At 44.5% G+C, this 20,033-nt stretch overlaps 2 protein-coding genes across 8 annotated transcripts in view; one reads left to right on the top strand and one right to left on the bottom strand.

Annotated features, from left to right (window-relative positions):
- Positions 1-3,731, top strand: part of Ankfy1 (ankyrin repeat and FYVE domain containing 1) — a 69,551-nt gene extending 65,820 nt beyond the window's left edge. For all 3 annotated transcript variants that reach the window (XM_038327625.1, XM_038327626.1, XM_038327627.1), the window contains one exon: positions 96-3,731. In XM_038327625.1, the coding sequence (XP_038183553.1) occupies positions 96-228 (133 nt within the window). In that variant the 3' untranslated portion in view covers positions 229-3,731. The remainder of the gene's footprint in view (positions 1-95) is intronic.
- Positions 1-20,033, bottom strand: part of LOC119812743 (neuferricin) — a 35,941-nt gene that overhangs the window by 13,249 nt on the left and 2,659 nt on the right. For all 5 annotated transcript variants that reach the window (XM_038327629.1, XM_038327628.1, XM_038327630.1 and 2 more), the window contains exons 2-4: positions 17,229-17,369; positions 14,029-14,215; positions 8,402-9,087 (exon numbers count right to left, since the gene is read on the bottom strand). In XM_038327629.1, coding sequence (XP_038183557.1) covers positions 8,874-9,087; positions 14,029-14,215; positions 17,229-17,369 — 542 coding nt within the window. In that variant the 3' untranslated portion in view covers positions 8,402-8,873. The remainder of the gene's footprint in view (positions 1-8,401; positions 9,088-14,028; positions 14,216-17,228; positions 17,370-20,033) is intronic.

Here is a 20,033-nt window from a genome sequence, read left to right as displayed (position 1 = left end):
TACATGTTACGTATTGGCCACAGATGTCAGTCAGAGACTGGCTTGGGAATAATCTTTTCTTCAGTGCTTCTCATACTCTTTCTTTGCCTCCACAGTCGTCACTGCGGCCGTCTTCTTTGCCATAAATGCTCAACCAAGGAGATTCCAATTATAAAGTTTGACCTGAACAAGCCTGTGCGGGTTTGCAACATTTGCTTTGATGTACTGACTCTGGGTGGAGTCTCTTAGTGAGCCCCCAGGAGGGTCCAGGTCTGCATCCCCTGGCTCCTCCCCAGCAGCTGCTCTACTCACCAGCCTGCTTCCTACCCAGAGCAAGAGCTGGCAGTTGTCTTCCTGTGGCAGAAGACTGGAACAATTACAGACCATGATGTGATCCCATTTCAGATGATTCTGTATGACTCTGTCAGACTGTGGTCTTTTGCACTAGATGTTTCACTGGTTGGACCAGGCCAGTGTAGCCTGCGTGGCAAATGTGATAGGAATCAGCTAGCAGCACACAAGGACACTTGAGACAATTTTCCCTTCTGGTAGTATAGCGTCCACCTCAGAGAATCCACAAAGTCTTCCTGCCTGGGCTGACTTAGAGGCGGAGCCTGACAGAGTAGAGGAGAGCTGATTTACTCTAGGGTGGTGGCTGCTCTAAGTGGCTGTGGCCTATAATGCACAGTGTTTTCATAAAGATAACAGGAACCTCTTGCCCTCAAGTCTTTTCTTTCTTTTTTAAGCTAAACTGTATTTTTTAGTGAACTGCCCCTTTTAAAAAGGTGAAATCTTTCTAAACAGGGTTGAAAGATGAGAGCTGAAAATTGTGGCCTTAACAACCAAAAGCTTTACCAATGTTGATACTGCTGGGTGTCAGAGTGTAGTGGCAGCTTGACACCTAGCAGCTGTCTCATTCTCTCGTCTTGCTGCGTCCTGTCTGTGGAGTCCTCAGTCACTGCCACTTGAGTGGCAGAAGAAATGCACTTTGGCTGTGCTGCACTTTTTCTAAAGCTGCATCATTGATAAATCGAATTCACAAATCCATGTTCAAAAATCCTTTCACATGCCCTCCTATCAGTGGTTCTGATGGCCAGCCTGGACTGAACCTCAGCACACACTAATCATAAAGGGAAAACTGCCAGTGGAGGAAGAAATTTATACTGATGAGAAAGATGAGTACGACTTCAGTCCAGGTCCTCTCTCCCTGACATCCTTCCAAAGCTAAAACCTTGCTTTGCATGCTGAGTGCAGTTGGTGCCAGTTGTGAGTAGTGCCCAGTCCCATCAGAGCCAGCAGCCAAAGGCCCTGGCCAAACTCTGAACAGCCTGTTTTGGAAGTCTGCCTGAAATGTGGAGCAAAGCTCTGAAGCACAGGGCATTGGTTCGTACTGCTGCCTGTACTAACCCTGGGATGCTGGGCCTCTTTCTTTTTAAAATTTGACCAGTGTTTGAGGTTATTTCTGTTTTGGAATTTTAATTTTTTTAATTTTATTTTATTGCACACTGAAAGATAAACTTTTACCACTTATTTTTTTAAAGAAATGAAAACACACTGCTCCGAGATGAATACTATCTAGTTACTCTTAGAGATTAACAATGTCGATTACACACCCTGATTTTTTTTTTTTTTGGAGACATTTGATAACCCTACATTATTTGCATTAATGAAGTACAGATGATGTATAAATAAAAGGGACTTTTGGCATCACTTTCTTTCTTGGATAGTGGTATGTCCTTTGTGCAGTTAGACTTTTTACTGCTTATATATGTATAAAATGTACTGCTAAACCAGTGTGCTACTTTCTAAAAATACTTGTGTGATTTCTATGTTAATAATAGCTTGTACACAGGGTTTGAAAAGAAGAATTACTGAGAGGAGTGCCACTGTCCCACAGCCTGTGACTTACTTCATAGGGAATTTTTATGGAACTATTTAGCCAGTCTTGGCTAACAACTATATGAAGCATGTGGTCAGTTTCCAATTTTTGATGCCTAAAGGGGGCCACAGAGACCTAGAATTTAGTTGGTGCCATTATTCTTAAGGCAGTTGTGGTTCTGCTGTGAACTAGGGGGTGGGTACACATACACTTGGGTTTTCATGTTCACAGAAGAGGGGAAAATAGGGAATCGTTATGAAGCTCATCATTTTGTCCTTGCCCTACAACACCAGTTTCCATAACAATCTTCTTATAACTGTACTTACATTCTGAAAATCATGCCTAAAAATGTGGGTTCAAGCTTCTATTCTTTTAGAGGTCAGTGTAGTGACCAGCTATGGCTGAAAGGGAGGGGCTGTGTGACTTAAGCATCAGTACCCATGCTGTAGACATGGCTCAGGCATCCTTCCACAGCCTGACCATGCACTGACTCCTGCTGTACACCGCCCTAGCCAGGAACACACTTACTGTGTATCTCTCTGTGCTCTCTCCATGCTGACCAGACTGCACTATGAAACTGCTTAGCTGTTCTTGAGAACTAGAAGCAAAACTTCATTTTATTCACTCAAAAAATTGCCAGTTGTAAATGAGCAAAGCAGGAAGAATAAACTTTACTGCAACAACTGCTGCATCAGTTAGCACTGCTGTGCTCAGCTAGCTTTTTACCTGCCTCTTGTTCATCACTAGTCTTACTGCACAGTGTGTCCATCAGTTGTTTCTAAAGACAAGTACAAGCGATGTGTATGATCCTCTAACACAGTGATGTTCCACAAGCTTAAGTGCCTACACTGAGGACTCTGTGTTTTTCCAGTTGTCTTTTCATTGGTGTCTCACTCAGTGATGTGTTAGAACACGAGTTTTGGGCCTATACCACCCCAATAACCAGTCAAGGCTCCGTTCACCTGCCATTCTCTCCAAGGATTGTGGTTGACATGATGTTTTTATCCTCTACCTCAGAGTCCTGAGCCTGTCAGCTTCCTACCTTTCCTTGAATGGGTCCTTCAGGGAACTGGGTGTGTGGTCTCACTGCCCTGCCCAATTTGTGTCTGCCCCTCATACTGAACTGTTACAGCACTAGTCTTAGTCACAGACACGGCGGGGGGGGGGGGGGGGGGGGGGGCAAAGCCTCCATCTAGGATTTCCTTACCTGGAGAAAAGAACTTGGCTGAACTGCCAAATACTTAGGCCTGAGAGACAGCAACCACATCGTGTACAAATAAGTGTATGCCTCCCTCAAAGACACTGTCTTCCTTCAGGACCATCCCCTAGAACCACCTGAGGCTTCAGAGCGCCCTGCCAGCCCAACAGAGGAAGCACAGGCCTCTGAGCCATACTCACTTTACAGAACTGATCTAGTGGAAAACCTGAGTGTGTGATTGGTTATCTAAATATTTAAGTTCCCAGATATCGTAGATGCCTTAAAGACTTTCTCTGGAGGATCACTGGCATAAATATCAATAAACTGTTAAAACTGACAACATTGGTTTGCTTTAGCAAGAAGTCTGGGACTGCTGGACTTACTGACTTGCCTTTTTGGCAGCTGTGTGGAGCTATGTGTTCCATGACATCCTTGTGGTACTAAGACAAGGCAGCAGCTGGACCTTTTAAAACTGCAGGCACATGTTTGGATAATCACTTTGGCTTCCAAACCACTCTGGTGGAGATCAGTGTGGGAATAATAGCATCATCTGGGACCATGGCGCTTAGCAGCATTGTTTCTTTGGAGTCTGTGTAACGGAATGTATTTTTCAAATATTGATATTTTCATTTTCTGTAATAATTCCTTATAATAAAAATAAGGTAAAACTGTGAATTTTAAGTGGAAGTTTTAATTAAAGACATTTATGGATACTTCTAGCCCAAGTAGAAGCACCAATGAGCATTAAAAAAAACAATTTTAAAAAATTGAACCAGGTGGTGGCGCACATCTTCTATCACAGAGGCAGGGGGATCTCTGTGAGTTCAAGACCAGCCTGGTCTACAGAGCTAGTTCCAGAACAGCCTGTCTCAAAAAACTAAAAAAAAAAAAAAAAAAAAAAAAGGGTGGTGGTGGCGCACGCCTTTAATCCCAGCACTCGGGAGGCAGAGGCAGGCGGATCTCTGAGTTCGAGACCAGCCTGGTCTACAAGGTGACAGGACAGCCAGGGCTACTAGCACAGAGGAAACCTTTTCTCAAAAACAAACCCAAAATGACAACAGTAAAAGAGGGCAGGAGAGTTGGCTCCGTGGTTAAGTGCAACTATTACAAAGGACCCAGGTTCCAGTCTCTGCACCCACATGGAAGCTCACAACCTCCTCAAGCACCAGGCATACGTGTGGTGCACAGATGTACATGCAGGCAAGATACTCATAAAGTATTAAAAATACTTTAAAAATGTTATGCGGACAAAACTTGAACAGCTACCCTTTACATTTCATGTGACACATGTTGACAGATGTCACAAAGTAAGCGTTTTGTGTAGAGTTGCAGCTGCCATGCTCCCTGCCCCCCTGGTGGAAGTTTCAGTGGTACATGGGAGTACAGATGGAGTTTCGGTTGTCTGGCCCCATGGAAGTTGTCCAAAGAATCCTGGACTCCTCTTCCATTATTTCAAAGCAACTATAAGGATTCACTGTCAGTTCCGCCCTGGGAGTACAAACAATGTTCATGATTGTATGAATCAGTCCAGTGTGAGGCTGATGGGATTTGTGGCTCAAGCCCATGAAGATAGATCCTTTTTTTTTTTTTTTTTTTTTTTTTTTTTTTTTTTTGCGGGGGGAGTGCAGGGTCTCACTGTAGTCCTAGATGGCCTGGAACTTTGCTATATAGATCAAGCTAATCTCAAACTCACAGATCTGCCTGTCTCTGTTTCCCAAAAGCTAAGATTCAAGGGTTGTACCATCATGCCCACAGGGGTTGAGCAAGTGCTGGTGGAGAGCTGGGCAAGAGTTGAAATCTACTCTGTGGCCTATGGCTAATGAAGGTACCCAGGCAGGGCATGTGAAGACAGGACTATTGAGAAACAAATGGAAGACTAATGGAGTAAGTGAGAGATTCTCCAGAAGGAAGGGTTTGTATGTAGGGATTACATAGAGCAAGACTGCAGAGCAGGGCACATAGGAAAGGAATATACAGTTAAAAGCCAGATAGGCAGTGCAGGGGACCCCTCTGCCACAATGCTGCATGTGATCCTCAAAGATACAGGGCACCCCTGTGTACTGGCTGACTTTCTGTCAACTTGACACAAGTTAAGACTCATCAGAGGAAGGAGCCTCAGCTGAGGAAATGCCTCCCTGAGATCCAGCTGTAAGGCATTTTCTCATTTAGTGATCAATGGGTAGGGTCCAGCCCATGGTGGGTGGTGCCATCCCTGGGCTAGTGACTCTGCATTCTATAAGGTGGGCTGAGCAAGCCAGGGTAAAAGCAGCTCCTGTAAGCAGCTCCCCTCCATGACTGCATCAGCTCCTGCCTCTGGGATCCTCACATTTGAGTTCCTGTCCTGACTTCCTTCAGTGATAAACAGCAATGCTGAGGTGTGAGCCTAATAAACCCTTTCCTCCCCAAATTGCCTTTTGATCATGGTGCTTCATCACAGCAATAAAAACCCTAACTAAGACACCATGGGAAATTTAAGTGGGGACTACCCTGATCATCATGAAGAAAGATGATCTACCGGTGTGGAAAGTCCTTCTGTAAATGTGTTGCTTTTATTGGTTAATGAATGGAAAGCTTCTTTGGTCTGTGAGAGGGTAGAGTAGAGCTAGGTGTGTATGAGGGGGGGAGTCACACGGGACCATGCTGAATGCTGAGTGTAGGCGGAATCAGGGAGAAGCCCTGTGTAGCTGCCACAGGAGACAGGCACATCAGCGGGAGCCTGCCAAAACATTGCTGGTAGTAGTGATGCACAGATTAATGGAGATGTGTTAGTTTAGGATATAAGAGCCTGCTAGAAATACGCTTAAGCTATTGGCCAAAAAATATTAAATAATATAGTTTCTGAGTGATTATTTTAGGTCTGGGCAGCCGGGAACAAACAAGCAGCCTCTGCCAACAATCTACCACATCAGGGAAGTGGGTGGAACATTAAGATCTGTCAGCCTAAACACAGGAGACCAGAAGGAGGAGGGATAAAGAGGAAGAGCTAGCAGATAGGACTCAAGGGTGCAGACTGGACAGGAGGCAGGAATTCTGACAATTTGCCAGGCTTTTCCCTAGGGCAGCGTGGTGGGATGGTGGTAGTGGTCATATGGTGTCCTGACCTAAAGCAACTTGGGGAGGAAAAGATTTATTTCATTGTACACTTCCAGGTAACACTTCACTTAGGGAAGTCACCAGGAGTCAATGAAGGAGAAACTGGAGCAATGCTGGTAGCTGGCTTGCTCAGCAGACACCTCTCTCTCTCTACACCTGCTCAAGGTTGGTGCCCACCTCCATATGTGCCCTAAATTAGCAATTTAAGAAAATACCTAGTCCCCATGCATGCACACTGAGGGATAAAAAGGGATCAGGCATGGTGCTTCTTAATGCTTTTAATCTCAGCAGCAGAAAGCAGAGGCAGATGGAATCTCTGTAAATTTAAGGCAGCTTTGTCACACAGCAAGTTCCAGGGCAGCCAGGTCTACATAGAGAAATGATTTTTTGTCGGGCGGTGGTGGTGCACGCCTTTAACCCAGCACTCGGGAGGCAGAGGCAGAGGCAGGTGGATCTCTGGGAGTTCGAAGCCAGCCTGGTCTACAAGAGCTAGTTCCAGGACAGGCACCAAAAACTATAGAGAAATCCTGTCTCGAAAATCAAAAAAAAAAAAAAAGAAAGAAAGAAAAAAAGATTTTTTTTTAAATTCATTTTAAGAACAAATGAAAGAAAGGAAAAAAATGCCTCACAGACATGCCACAGTCTAACGTGATCACTGGCTAATGTGATCTGGGCAATTCTTCAGTTGAGATTCTCTTTCTGGGTGACCCTAAGTTTGTGTCAAATTCACAGCTGAAACCAAGACATCTGGTGACAGAGGCATTAGCAATGTCGGGTTTGTAGAGCTGGGGGCATGGCTCACCTGGTAAAGAACTTGCCACATGGCTGGGCCGTGGTGCACGCCTTTAATCCCAGCACTTGGGAGGAAGCAGCAAGCAGATCTCTGTGACTTCGAGGCCAGCCTGGTCTACAAAGCAAGTGCCAAGACAGGCTCCAAAGCTACACAAAGAAACCTTGTCTCGAAAACAAAAGACAAACAAAAAGAACTTGCCACATGTATAAGGACTGGAGTTCAGACCCTGTAAAAACCTAGGCATGAAGATACACACCTGTAGCCTAGCACTGGGGAGGAAGAGACGGGAGGATTCCTGGAGTTTGCTGGCCAGCTAGTCTTGTCAAATAAGCTACAGGTTTAGTAAGAGACCCTGTCTCTTATAAGGAGGAGAGATATATTTCTCTAACATCACATTTCACGGATATATGCATACACATACATCATGTACGCAAGAGAAAAAAAAGCAATGTGAGATCTGCAGTGCCTTTAGAAAGAGCTCACAAGTTTCTTTATTTTCAAGCCCTTTGGATGGGAGATACCGCCTAGCAGTGTACTGCCTGAAGGAGGAGAAAGAAAAGCCAAAGAGAGGGTTCCTGGGGATGAAGCTTTCAGACACACAGAAGGAGGCACTGCGGTGTCATCAGTGCAGCAAGTGAGGACTTTACAGGGACTGTGCAGGCAGGACAGCATGGTCAACAGAGTCAAGAGCGATGAAGATTTAGGGCCTCGGGATGTAGCTCAGTTGGTAAAATGCTTGCCTAGCATGCATACAGCTTTGGTTCAATCCCTAGTACTGCATAAACTGAGCATGGTAGCACATGCCTACATATTGAATTCAAGGCTGGCCTGGATACATGAACTCCTATCTCAAAAAGTCAAGTAATTTTTTTAAAAAGTAGCAGAGATCAAAAGAGATAAGAATTAGCAAGGCATAGGGGCACAGGCCTTTAATCCCAATACTTGGAAGGCAGAGACAGATAGATCCCTGGGAGTTCCATGCCAGCCTGATCTACTTAGGAGCTTCCAGGACAGCCAGAGCAACAGGAGACCCCGTCTCAAAAACTAAAACGAGCAACAACAATAAAGATCAGTAAGAACTGACCCCTGCGGAGAAGAAAGGGCATTTTTCGGCAGTGAATGGGGTTGAGACACCTGGAGCAAAAGCCCCTTTCAAAATGTGTGGTAGTTATAGAAACTCAGGGAGTAGAGGAAAAACTTCACATTAATGATATGAGGGAAGGGAACTGCTTAATGCACACTTGGGTAGGGAAATCTGGGTGTGCTCCGTCTGTGTAAGTAAAAAGTTACCTATTCCAGAATCAGCCCATCCCAGTGTATTTTCACATCTCACTGTACCAGCCCAGTTCTGATGGAGTCAGTAAATTTAAGTTTTCCTTGGAGTAGAGGTTTTAGAAATGTCACTAAAGTTGACTGTTTTGCAAGCTTAGACAATTACCTTGTGACTTAGAACAGTTACCTTGATTCTGCAAGATGTGCAGCTTCTTGGGAAATGCCTGCTCCTCTGCTGAGAGTCACAACAGTCTCCTTCTGCTATAGCTCCAAGTACCAGCAGGACTGGCATGATGGGAAGAGCACAAGCTCTGGTTAGGGCAGCAATGAGTTCATGCGAAGTCCCTCGCTGGAGCTCACAGGCTCTCTAGCCAGGCAATTCTATGTTGACCACACTGTGTTCATGAATGTCTGCAGGCTCTGAAGGAAGATGACAGGGGACCAAGGTTCCAAACAGTATCAAAACATACTGAACATATCAGGAAGGCTATCAGGCTCTTGTCTCAGTCAACAGAATCGTGACACACATCTGCAGAGTGAGGCTGGTGTCTGTGACCCTCCTATTTTCATGCCAGGAGCCTCCTACAGCATGAGCATTAAGGGCTTCCTGGAGATGTAGGGAAGGTTCTCCACGTGTCATCAACACACAGGACACCATCTCAGAGCCGGAAGGAACACGCCATGGCCAGAGGTGAGCAGCCTGTGTATTCTTCCAAGTTGGGATTGTCCAAGTCCCCACGATTTGAGTGTCTAGGGTTGTCTTGCTGGTCACTAGGGGGGCCAGTTGTTCTCACACACACACAGTGGGGCTCTTTGGCCCCTGGCTTATACATCTTCCTGGGGACACCAATCCAGTCTCTGTTCACACCTCCACTAGGAAAAAGGGAAAGAGGAATTCTTAAAAGCACAAACATACAAGTCCCTGGGACAAGAGGAAGAAAACACTTGCAGGGTATTATGAAAAGGAGATGCCCTTCATTCCACTTCCTCTCTCAACCTGGGCCATAAGCTCTCCTCTTCCCCTGGCTTTCCACACACAATGCTAATACTACCATCTCCAGAAGGAAGCAAGAGTTCCTGTCCCTTTCATTGTGCCCTGCCTCAGCCCCTTCTCTTTCTCAAGCAGCAGCAATGTCACTTCCCTGAACTGGTGGCTAGTGACTGAGAAGTCTCCCTGACTAGGCAGTGAGCAGCCCTGTTCCTCTTTCCTTTACATCCATTCTGAACAGCAACTTCATCTTTGGGCTCGGAGCACTTGATAGGGTGGACCTTGATATTTGTGTGGCAGCAAGCTGTGCTGGCTCTGCATGGATCCAACTCCTGAGACTGCCAGGTTTTAGGGAAGAAGGATCCCATTCTGGCCCAGCATACCATGGCAACCTCCTATCCTGGGCGAAGAACCTAACTTACTTCAGGTACTGCATTTGATCTCTGGCAGACTCAGAGGCCTTGCAGAAGGAAAGTGACATTCATGAAACTGACCCTGGGCTCCAGTGCTTAGGACCAGGACCACAGACTGGGGGAGGAGCTGGCACTGTTAGAAAGCAGTTCACTTGTATCTTATCCATGAGCAGAGCTGCTTAGGCACGAAAATTACTCCCTTCTCAGTTCAACTGTCCATTCTACCAGTGATTGCTGCTCTAAACCTGGTCCCTGCTCATAACGCTCCTTTTAGAGATGCACATCAGAAAACAACACTGGGTTGAGGCTCAGGAACAGGTCTGGAAGGACTCTGTGGAAAGGCATGGCCTGAGCAGTTCAGTCCTGCATACCAGGGAGTTCATGATACAGAAGAATCTTGGGGGAGGGGAGGCTTTCAAGGGGTACAGGAAGCATCTAATTGTGCACCACAGGTTTCTAGCACCTCCTACAAGTACCAGTGAGTCTACCTGTATCCAGGATTGTGTCCCAAGAAGGACATCCAGATCCCAGACTGTCCTGGTAAGTGGGAGGCTAGGCTCCAACGGTACCAAAAAATCTATGTCTCTGAACGTTTTCCTTCCTGAACCTTCACTTTACTCCCCCAAATAAAAGCAGAATGGATGGGTACAGTGGCTATACTTGGAGAAAGCTGGTGGCTTTGACTGTTTGCTCTGCTCACTCAATGGATGGATAGATCCCTGGCAGAAGAAGGCAGCTCTAAGCTGGGTGGTGGTGGCACATGCCTTTAATCCCAGCACTGGTCTATAAGGAGAGTTCCAGGACAGCCAGGACTATTAGAAAAAGAAACCCTATTTTGAACAAACCAAAACCAAAAAAAAAAAAAAAAAAAAAATGGTAGCACTACATAGCTTAGCATGTAGGAATGTGGCCCCTCTCCCCAGTCCTCCTCAATAAGAGCTTGACTGTCAATTTGATCCTTTGAGTCTGGGACCCTTGTCCAGATTCTGGTTTCCACTATCACCTTACAAGCTAAAGGAGATGTGAGAAAGTAGAGCTGAAGTTTGAATGTGGTTGACCAGATAATTAAAGCAGAAAAGAACATTTGTAATAATTTCTATAGCCCCACTCACTATACTGTGTTTGAGCAGGAAGAGACTTCTATCCAGCCTGCACTTCCTGGAATGCTCGGGGTAAAAGTGGTTTGTTTGTTTTTTTAATGGTTTGTTGCTTATTTATTTATTTATTATGCGTACAACATTCTGCCTCCATGAATGCCCCAATGCCAGAGGAGGGCGCCAGATCTGATTACAGATGATTGTGAGCCACCATGTGGTTGCCGGGAATTGAACTCAGGACCTCTGGAAGAGCAGCCAGTGCTCTTAACCTCTGAGCCATCTCTCCAGCCCCCTGTTGCTTTGCTTTTAAGAGTGCTCAGGATTGAACAAAGGGCCATGTTCTAAGCAAGAACTCTACCATTATTAAGCTATACTCTAATCACCAAGTGCTTTAACAACATCTGGAGATATAGCTCAGTTGGCAGAGTACTTGCCTAGTTCACACAAAGCCCTGAGTTCAAACACTAGTACTACATAAGCCAAGCATGATGGTGGTGGACGCTGGTAATTCCTGTCTCAGTAGAGACAGAAGAATCAGAAATTCAAGGTCCTCCTTGAACTGAGAGTTCAAGGCCAGTCTAAGATTGCCACCTGTGATTGTGTTGCAAAGAAAATAAAAATAAAACAGTACCCAAGAGCATCAGAAAATGGGTCCACCTCCCACACCACTCTCCTGCAGGCAGGAATAATTTGTGCTGACAGACAGGAAACTGAGGACCATCTCTGGCTGAACAGGCAGAAATGGTCCAGAAACAGTACCTGAGCTAGAGAAAGCTCAGCTGTTAAGAGCTCATGTTGCTCTTTGAGAGAGATTAAGTTTGGTTCGCTGCACCCACACTGGCAGCTCACAACATCCTGTAACTCGAGTTCCGGGGAACACACCACCTTTGGACTCTTGGGCACTTACACTCACATGCACATATTCACACATACATGATTTTTTAAAATCTTTTTATTTTATATGTATAAGTGCTTTATCTGTGTGTATACATGTATACTACTATGAGGACCTGACATTGCAAACTCCACTTTATTTTCCTTGTTTTTTTTTTTTTTTTCTTCCGAGACAGGGTTTCTCTGTAGCTTTGGAGCCTGTCCTGGAACTAAACTAGCTCTTGTAGACCAGGCTGGGCTCGAACTCACAGAGATCGCCTGCCTCTGCCTCCCGAGTGCTGGCATTAAAGGCGTGCACCACCACCGCCCAACTCAAACTCCACTTTAAAGAAGAGACTTCATCTTAAGCCATATAATTAATGAGCTTGGAGGAGAGCAGATCTCAGCTCCAGAAACATGCTGCCATAGCAGAAATTTGAACAGATACCCTAAAAATGGCCAATTAAGAAGAAAGGGAGCAGGACCATAAAATTTAACAAGGTCCAGATGTTCTTTTTTTTTTTTTTTTTTTTTTTTTTTTTTTTTTTGTTTTTTCGAGACAGGGTTTCTCTGCAGCTTTTTTTAGAGCCTGTCCTGGAACTAGCTCTTGTAGACCAGGCTGGCCTCGAACTCAGAGATCTGCCTGCCTCTGCCTCCTGAGTGCTGGAATTAAAGGCGTGCGCCACCACCGCCCGGTGGTCCAGATGTTCTTAGAAGACATTCTGTCCTTGAAGATTCCTTGTCAGCAATTTATGGCTCTTTGTTAGGTTTTCGCGCCGAAAAACTGACCAATGGGTTCAGAAACTACCTTATCTTATGTACTTTTTACCCAATCCCAAGACGACAGGACTCAAACTCCCCTGGCTGTGGTGTTCCCCCTTTAAGTTAGTCTGCCCCAGCGGTGGGTTCGGGGCTGCACTTCCCTTAGCCACTGCGTTGGTGTGGTGGAGGTGTGGTCCAAACCCAAGGCCAGCCTGGTCTACAAGAGCTAGTTCCAGGACAGGCTCCAAAGCTACAGAGAAACCCTGTCTCGAAAAACCAACCAACCAACCAAACAAACAAACAAACAAACAAAACCCTCATGTAACTTGCATCGGAAATCTGGCTCCATGAATTTATTTGGGGAACAGAAACTTGGACATAACACTACATGTGTTCCTGATGCCTACAGACATCTAAAGAGGGCTTCAGACCCTCTGGCATTGGAGTTATGGATGGCTGCGAGCCATCAGTGGGTACCAGGTCCTCTGTAGGAGTAACAAGTGCTCTTAAGCATTAAGCCATCTCTCCAACCATGTATATACACAATTAAAAATAAAAAAAAAATCATGAAAATTTATGGGCCACAAAGATGGCTCAGCAGTTAAGAGTACTAGCTACTTTTGCAGAGGACCTGGGTTAGATTCTTAGCATCCACATGGCTGCTTACAACTGCCTATAACTTTAGTTCCTGGAAATTCAATGTCCTTTTCTGGCCTCTGCAGGTAACTGAATATACAGACATACACAGACATTACCACATACACATTAAATAAACAATTTAAAAAAAGAAAAGAAATAGTACCTGCGCCATTCAAGTACCAGACCAACATTTCTCTTTTAGCAGGATCTCTGGGAGACTGAGAGGTGAGGAAGAGGCCCAGGTCTCATGCATTTCTCAACACAAGGTTTTCATTCAGTTACTAAAGGTTCTACTATCGGGATTTTTCTTTAATTCCCCATCTTGTGGTTTGAATATGACATGTTCCCAACAGGTTCATATATTTGAATACTTGGTCCCCAGCTGCTAGAGCAGTTTGGGGAGGTTGTAGAACCCTTGATACTAAGACCTACCTAGAAGTTACTAGCTGGGGCAGGCCTTAAAGGTTATGTCTGCTGCTGGTTCTGCAACAAACTCAGCTTCCCCATTTACAATGATATGAGACCTGATAGCCACACATCTCAATGGCCACAGACCAAGCTGCTCTACCATGCTTTCCCTGCCATGGTGGACTGTACTCTCTACAACCACAAAACTGGTTAAATCGGCTGGGCGATGGTGGCACACGCCTTTAATCCCAGCACTCGGGAGGCAGAGGTAGGCGGATCTCTGTGAGTTCGAGACCAGCCTGGTCTACAGAGCTAGTTCCAGGACAGGCTCCAAAGCCACAGAGAAACCCTGTCTCGAAAAACAAACAAACAAACAAAAAACAAACAAAAAAAACTGGTTAAATCTTTCTCCCCTTAAATTGCTTCTTTCAGGTATTTTTATCACAATAAGAAAACAGATATAACTCAGAAGACCTAACATGCATAGCACATGGAAGTTCCCTAGCTTAGCAGTCAATTCTGGATTCCCTGAATAGTACATACATACATACATACATATATACATACATAATAAAAGGATGGCTTAGAAGATGGATTCAGGAGGGGTGCAAGAGCAGAAAGGTAGCCTGCTTACCTCTTTTGGGAACACCAGACCCGGCTACCCTTGGCGGAGCTCCACTCGGCATTACATGGAGGGAACTTGTGCTTTTCTCTCTGTTGCTGTTCATTTGCCTCCATGCCTTTAGTTACCATGGCCTCGACCTGTGTTAGTTCTGAAGTGGGCAGTCCATCCTCTCTGTAGAACCTTCCTACCAATCTCCCTAGGATAACAAGGAAAAAGGTCAAGAGACAATAAGTCAAATAAACCCTTTTCTCCCCAAGTTCCTTGTGGGCATGGTGTTTTATTACATCAACAGGAACCCTAAAACAGAAACTGACACCAAAATCATAGAATATTGCTATGACAGACCTGGCCAGTTGTTTTTGGGAGGATTGTAGAAGGACTTTGGAACTCTGGGCTAAAAAAGCCATTGAGTGTTCAAAGCTTGTTCTGTGGGAGCTTGGAAGATAAGAGTGTTGAGAGAAACGAAGCTAATGGAGGCCTCGCTTGTGAAGTTCCAGAGTCACTTCAAGACTCTATCAAGGGGGCTGGAGAGATGGCTCAGTGGTCTTCCTGAGTTCAGGTAGCTAACAACATCTGCAATGAGATCTGGTGTTCTTTTCCTGGCCTGCAGACAAAACACTGTATAATAAATAAATAGGAAAGACTCTCAAGGCCATTTACTATTCTGAGTTTAGAATCTGTGGTTCTGGTTAGCTAGAGCTAAAGCGTCAGCTAGCTGCCAATATGGAAATGATCAAGTTTTTATCACCACCAGATAACATCAGTTCCCTGAGAACAGAATCATGAGGGTGTTTGGGGGAACACTACGTATTTAGTAAATGCTGGGTGAGTATACAGTTTATTCGTCCATATTTTTCTGGGTCTATGTCAAATTACTTTGTCTTACAGAACTATTTAGTTAATTAGACCACCCAGACTGGCCCATGCTTTCTCCTCCACCACTTTCTTCTGATTCAGTCTTTAGTGGATATTAATTTTTAAATTAGCTTTCAAAATTTCTTAATATTTAAGCTATAAAAGCAACTACCAAGTGGTTGCAGCTTACAGACAGCACAAAAAAAGGTTCAGTTCTCTGTGAGTACCATGGCTTGCTGTATCCAAGTCCTGAGGTGAAAAAGGTCTCTTAAAAGGCACCACTTTGGGCTGGAGAGATGGCTCAGTGGTTAAGAGCATTGCCTGCTCTTCCAAAGGTCCTGAGTTCAATTCCTGGCAACCACATGGTGGCTCACAACCATCTGTAATGAGGTCTGGTGCCCTCTTCTGGCCTGAAGACATACACACAGACAGAATATTGTTATGCATAATAAATAAATAAATATTAAAAAAAATAAATAAATAAGGCACCACTTTCAGTCGGGCAGTGGTGGCACATGCCTTTAATCCCAGCACGTAGGAGGCAGACGCAGGTGAATCTCTGTGAGTTCGAGGCCAGCCTGGTCTACAAGAGCTAGTTCCAGGACAGGCTCCAAAACTACAGAGAAACCCTGTCTCAAAAAACGAAAAAAAAAAAAAAAAGTTTCTGAGTCACTATTTGTGGGCTGGTGGTCCAAAGATAGTCCAACAATAAAGCCTGCTACATTTGGGACACTTGATCCAGGATCAGGACTTCAATGCCAACATCAGCTATGCAACAAGTTTGAGGCCAGCCTGGGTTCTATGAGACCTTGTTTCAAAAACCAAGAAAAATAAAAACATAAAACAAAACCTCACCATAAAATATCAGCTAGGCCTCAAGAATAACTCTGACCCATTTGAGCATAAGTGAAGCTGAACATGATTCTTTCTTTCTTGACTTGTTTACTTTTATTTTATATGCAGTGGTGTTTTGCCTGCAGGTACCTCTGCGTGAGAATGTATTTTGAAGTTACTGTTGAGCTGCATGTGGATGCTGGGAAAGTCCAGTTCTTTCTTTTTTGATTTATTTACTTTTAAATCATTTCTGATAAAGGCTGACAGTAAAAACAAAGCCTAACCCTAGCTGGTCACAAGCAGTCAAACAACTTAGGACTCTGACCAGGGATTTTCCAGCAAGCTAACAGAATTAAAAAAGCTTGGCCTAGAGATGAAGCTTGGTCTGTAGGGCTGCTTGCCTCACATGCAGGACTTCATTAGGGCAGCAACATTTCAGCTGTCACTTGGCAACACCATGGAGAATAGGAAGAAACAAGTGCACCGAGTACAGAGGAACCATCTAGGACAGATTAAGGAAAAACAAGGAAAGGTGTGTGTAAATGTGGGATGAGGAAGAGCAATGGTGGATGACGATGAGGAACAAAGGAGAGTGGAATGGAAAGGCACTCTCTTCAAACCTTATAAAATCAGAGCTTCAACAACTGGATACTGAGTAGAGGAGTTAAGGAAAATACCATGATTCTCAGAATAAGAAGCCCAAGCAGTAATGAAAGCAAGCCTTTAGAGGCATTAAAGGCAGTAAATTCTAACCTAGACTTGTTCCAATGGTAAAAGGACAGTGGTATCTACAAGAAGTCAATCATGCCCACGTGGAGCTCCATGAGAGGTGGGCTACACAGACGAAAGGATTGGCCTCAGCCATCCTAGCTTGTGCTTAGGAAAGACTGTAGTGATCAGTGTCTGTCGGTTGTCTGCTCATCTAGAGTTGTGTTCCCTCATGTACCATCAGTAAGCAACAAGTGCAGGACAACTCACAGCCGGCATTAATTCATGACACGGAGGTAGTAGGATCAGAGACTCAATGCGAGCCTGATCTACATACTGAGTTTGAGACCAGCTAGGCCACATGAAACCCTGAATGAATGAATGAATGAATGAATGAATGAGTGAATGAATGAATGAATAAATAAATGTATGATGAGCATAACTTCTATCTCAGAAACAGTTGGCTCAGGATGTGTGCTTCATCAGTGAGCAATCAAGGGGAAGCATCAGAACCACACACAAGTGGCTTCAAGCCATCCTAACTGTACTGGAGCCACAGGGAGGCTGCCTGTTCACATCCAACACAGATGACACTGACTGAGGGCCACTGACGTCACAGTACAAGGCCTGGTACCCATAACTTCATCTTCTTCTGGGTATCAATCCTGCACTATCAGCAAGAATTTAACATGAAAAACCCGGGCTGGTTTCAAATTTTTACCTTGAACCCAGTTCCTAAAGAATCCAGGTACCCTGAGAAACACAGCAAAATAACCAACTGAAATCTATAGCAATGGTTAAGGACTACATACCGACAAATACATAATTTTTCTCGTAGAATGAAAGCCAATTGTGAAGTATCAGTATCTCAGAGGAGGACAAGCCAGTGACATCATCCACGAGGCCAGCTTCAGAATAGTCTCCTGTCACAAAGGCTCTGGATGCATCCCGGCCTTTAGGAAAGAATTTGCCAAAGATTCGGTTATAAATCACAATTATTTTACCAAGTAAAAGTTTCACTTTTGTTTTGTTTTTTAGGACAGGGTTTCTTTGTGTAACCCTGGCTGTCCAGGAACTCACTCTGTAGACAAGGTTGGCTTTGCACTCAGAGATCCAACTGCCTCTGCCTTCCAAGTGCTGGGATTAAAGGTGTGCAACCACCATCCTACAAAACTTACATTTTCTTAAAAAGCATGTACAAACAACCCCTAGTCTTCACTCCCAGGGACTCCTGGACCAGGGATGTGAATTTTTGGCAACTGTTATCCACTTGTTTTGTTTGTTTCTTTTTGAGACAGGGTCTTATTATGTAATTTGGTTTTGTCCAGAGCTTGATATGGAGACCAGGCTGGCCTGATATCACAGAGATCTGCCTGCCTTCCAAGTTCTGGGAATAAAAGAGTGTACTACCACATCTGGCCCATCGGTTTTTAGATTCAATGTTGATAAAACTCAAAATGATAACTTCTGGCTTCCATGATACTCCACACCTGGTTTTCCTGGCACCTCACTGTCTGTTTAGCTATAGGGATCGATTATTATCTGCACCTTCGCACTTGATCATTTTGTCTTATCCACCCGTGTGCTTTCAGGTCTCCCATCTAAACTGTACGTTTAGCCCAGGCGTTTCCTGAGCGCTGAACATGCATATCCAACTTCTACTTGACGTCACTTAGCTGTCTCACAGCCGTCACAAGTTCAAAAAGCCTATCTTGAGATATTGATCATCAGCTCCAGGAACTGGTCATTTAATCTTCTCTAGTGTTCCTTATCAACCAGTTGCCCCATCTATAAATGCAGGCTTGATATCTCTTTTATCCCTCGCATCTAATTATTGCCAGAATTTATTCTTCCTAAATAGTTGCTGTATTCATACACTGTTTCTACCTGCTACCAAACAATCCCAGTCTGCCACCATCTCTCAGGTGAACTACCACCGAGGTCCTAGTGGGACCACATTTCATCCTACCAAACTATTCTCCAGGTAACATTCAGACTAATATTTTATTATTATAAACTTTGTGTGTGTGTTATCTGTATATATGCCACATGTGTATGCATATCTGTGTATCTATGCTTAAATGTGTAAGGGGGCCTGAAGAGGGCATTGGTCTCTTGAAGTTGAAGCAGCAGGCAGTTGTGAGTCATCCAACATTGGTGTTAAGATCTGAATTCAGGTGCTCTGGAAAAACAGCAAGCACTCTTAACTGATGAGTCTGTCTCTAGCAATAGATTGGTTTTTTATTGATTTTGTTTTTTGAAACAGGGTCTTACTATGTAGCTCTAGATGCCCTGTACTTGTTACAAAGATCAGGCTGGCCTAGAACTCAGACACTGGCCTATATGTCTCTGAGTACTGGGATTAAAGATGTGTGCCATTATGCCCAGCTCCCTAGACTGATATTTTGTTTTTATGGTTTTTCAAGACAGGGTTTCTCTGTGTAGCCCTGGCTGTCCTGGAACTTGCTCTGTAGACCAGAGTGGCTTTGAACTCAGAGATCTGCTTGTCTTTGCCACCCAAGTGCCAGGATTAAAGGCCTATGCCACCTCATCTGGCTCTAAACAAAGAATACATGTCACTGGACAGTGGAGACACATGCCTGCAAACCCAGTACTCAGGAGGCAGATGGAGGTAGATCTCTGTGAGTTTGAGGCCAGCCTGGTCTACAGAGCAAGTTCCAGGACAGCCAGGGCCACACAGAGAAACCCTGTTTTGAAAAACAAAAGCAAATAACAATAAAAAGAAAGAGAAAGAAAAGGAAAAAATCACCAAGTTATTTTCTGCCAAAATCCTCAGTGCCTCCCTCTGCCTTATGAGAATATCCAAAATCCTTAACTCAGTAGCATTTGCCACCAACCTTATCTAGTTACTTTGTCTATCGCTCATTGCACTGTCTTCCTCTCTTTCCTCCTCTCTGACTAGGTAGAGGCTCTGGTAAAACTTACTTTTTCCCTTTAAAACATATTACAAAACAGGGCTTTAGTAAGAGATGGTTCAGCCAATAAAAGTACTTGCTTTGCAAATGTGCGGACCTGAGTTTGGATTCCTGGCACCCAGGCAGAAATCAAGTCACAGCAGTGCATGCCCGCCATCTTGGCACTGGAGAGGCTGAAGAAGACCGCACTTCACAATAACAAGGCATCAGGAGTCAGGATTGCTGCACATTCAGCGACAGCTTGGGCTACACAATGAGACTCCATCTAAAGATGGAGTAGGGAGAAGCTGGGGACGTGTCTTGGCACTACAATACTTGCTTAGCATGTATGGCAGCTAATATCAGAAAACTAAACGAAGCTTTTAACAAGTTTTGGCAGGGATGTGTGGGGAAACTGAAACTCAGATGCATTCCTTGTGGGACTATACAGTGGTACAGAGACATTAAAGGGAATTTGGCAGTTTCCCAAAAGTTAACAATCACCATGTGAGACAGCAAATCCACATCTAGATACATACTAAGGAAACTAACAACATATTCGCCAACGTTAATACTAGAGATCTCTATAAAGGTGAAAACAGGGCCAGCAAGATGGCAAAGTGGATACAAATGCTGGTTGTTCAAGTCTGACAACTGGAGTGTAACCACTGGAACAGAGGTATAAAAGCCAAATGCAGTGGT

This window comes from Arvicola amphibius, chromosome 4 (assembly GCF_903992535.2).
Source record: "Arvicola amphibius chromosome 4, mArvAmp1.2, whole genome shotgun sequence".
Classification (NCBI taxonomy): domain Eukaryota; kingdom Metazoa; phylum Chordata; class Mammalia; order Rodentia; family Cricetidae; genus Arvicola; species Arvicola amphibius.
Note: the sequence above shows the minus strand (reverse complement) of the source record. Positions and strands in the feature narration are given on the sequence as shown.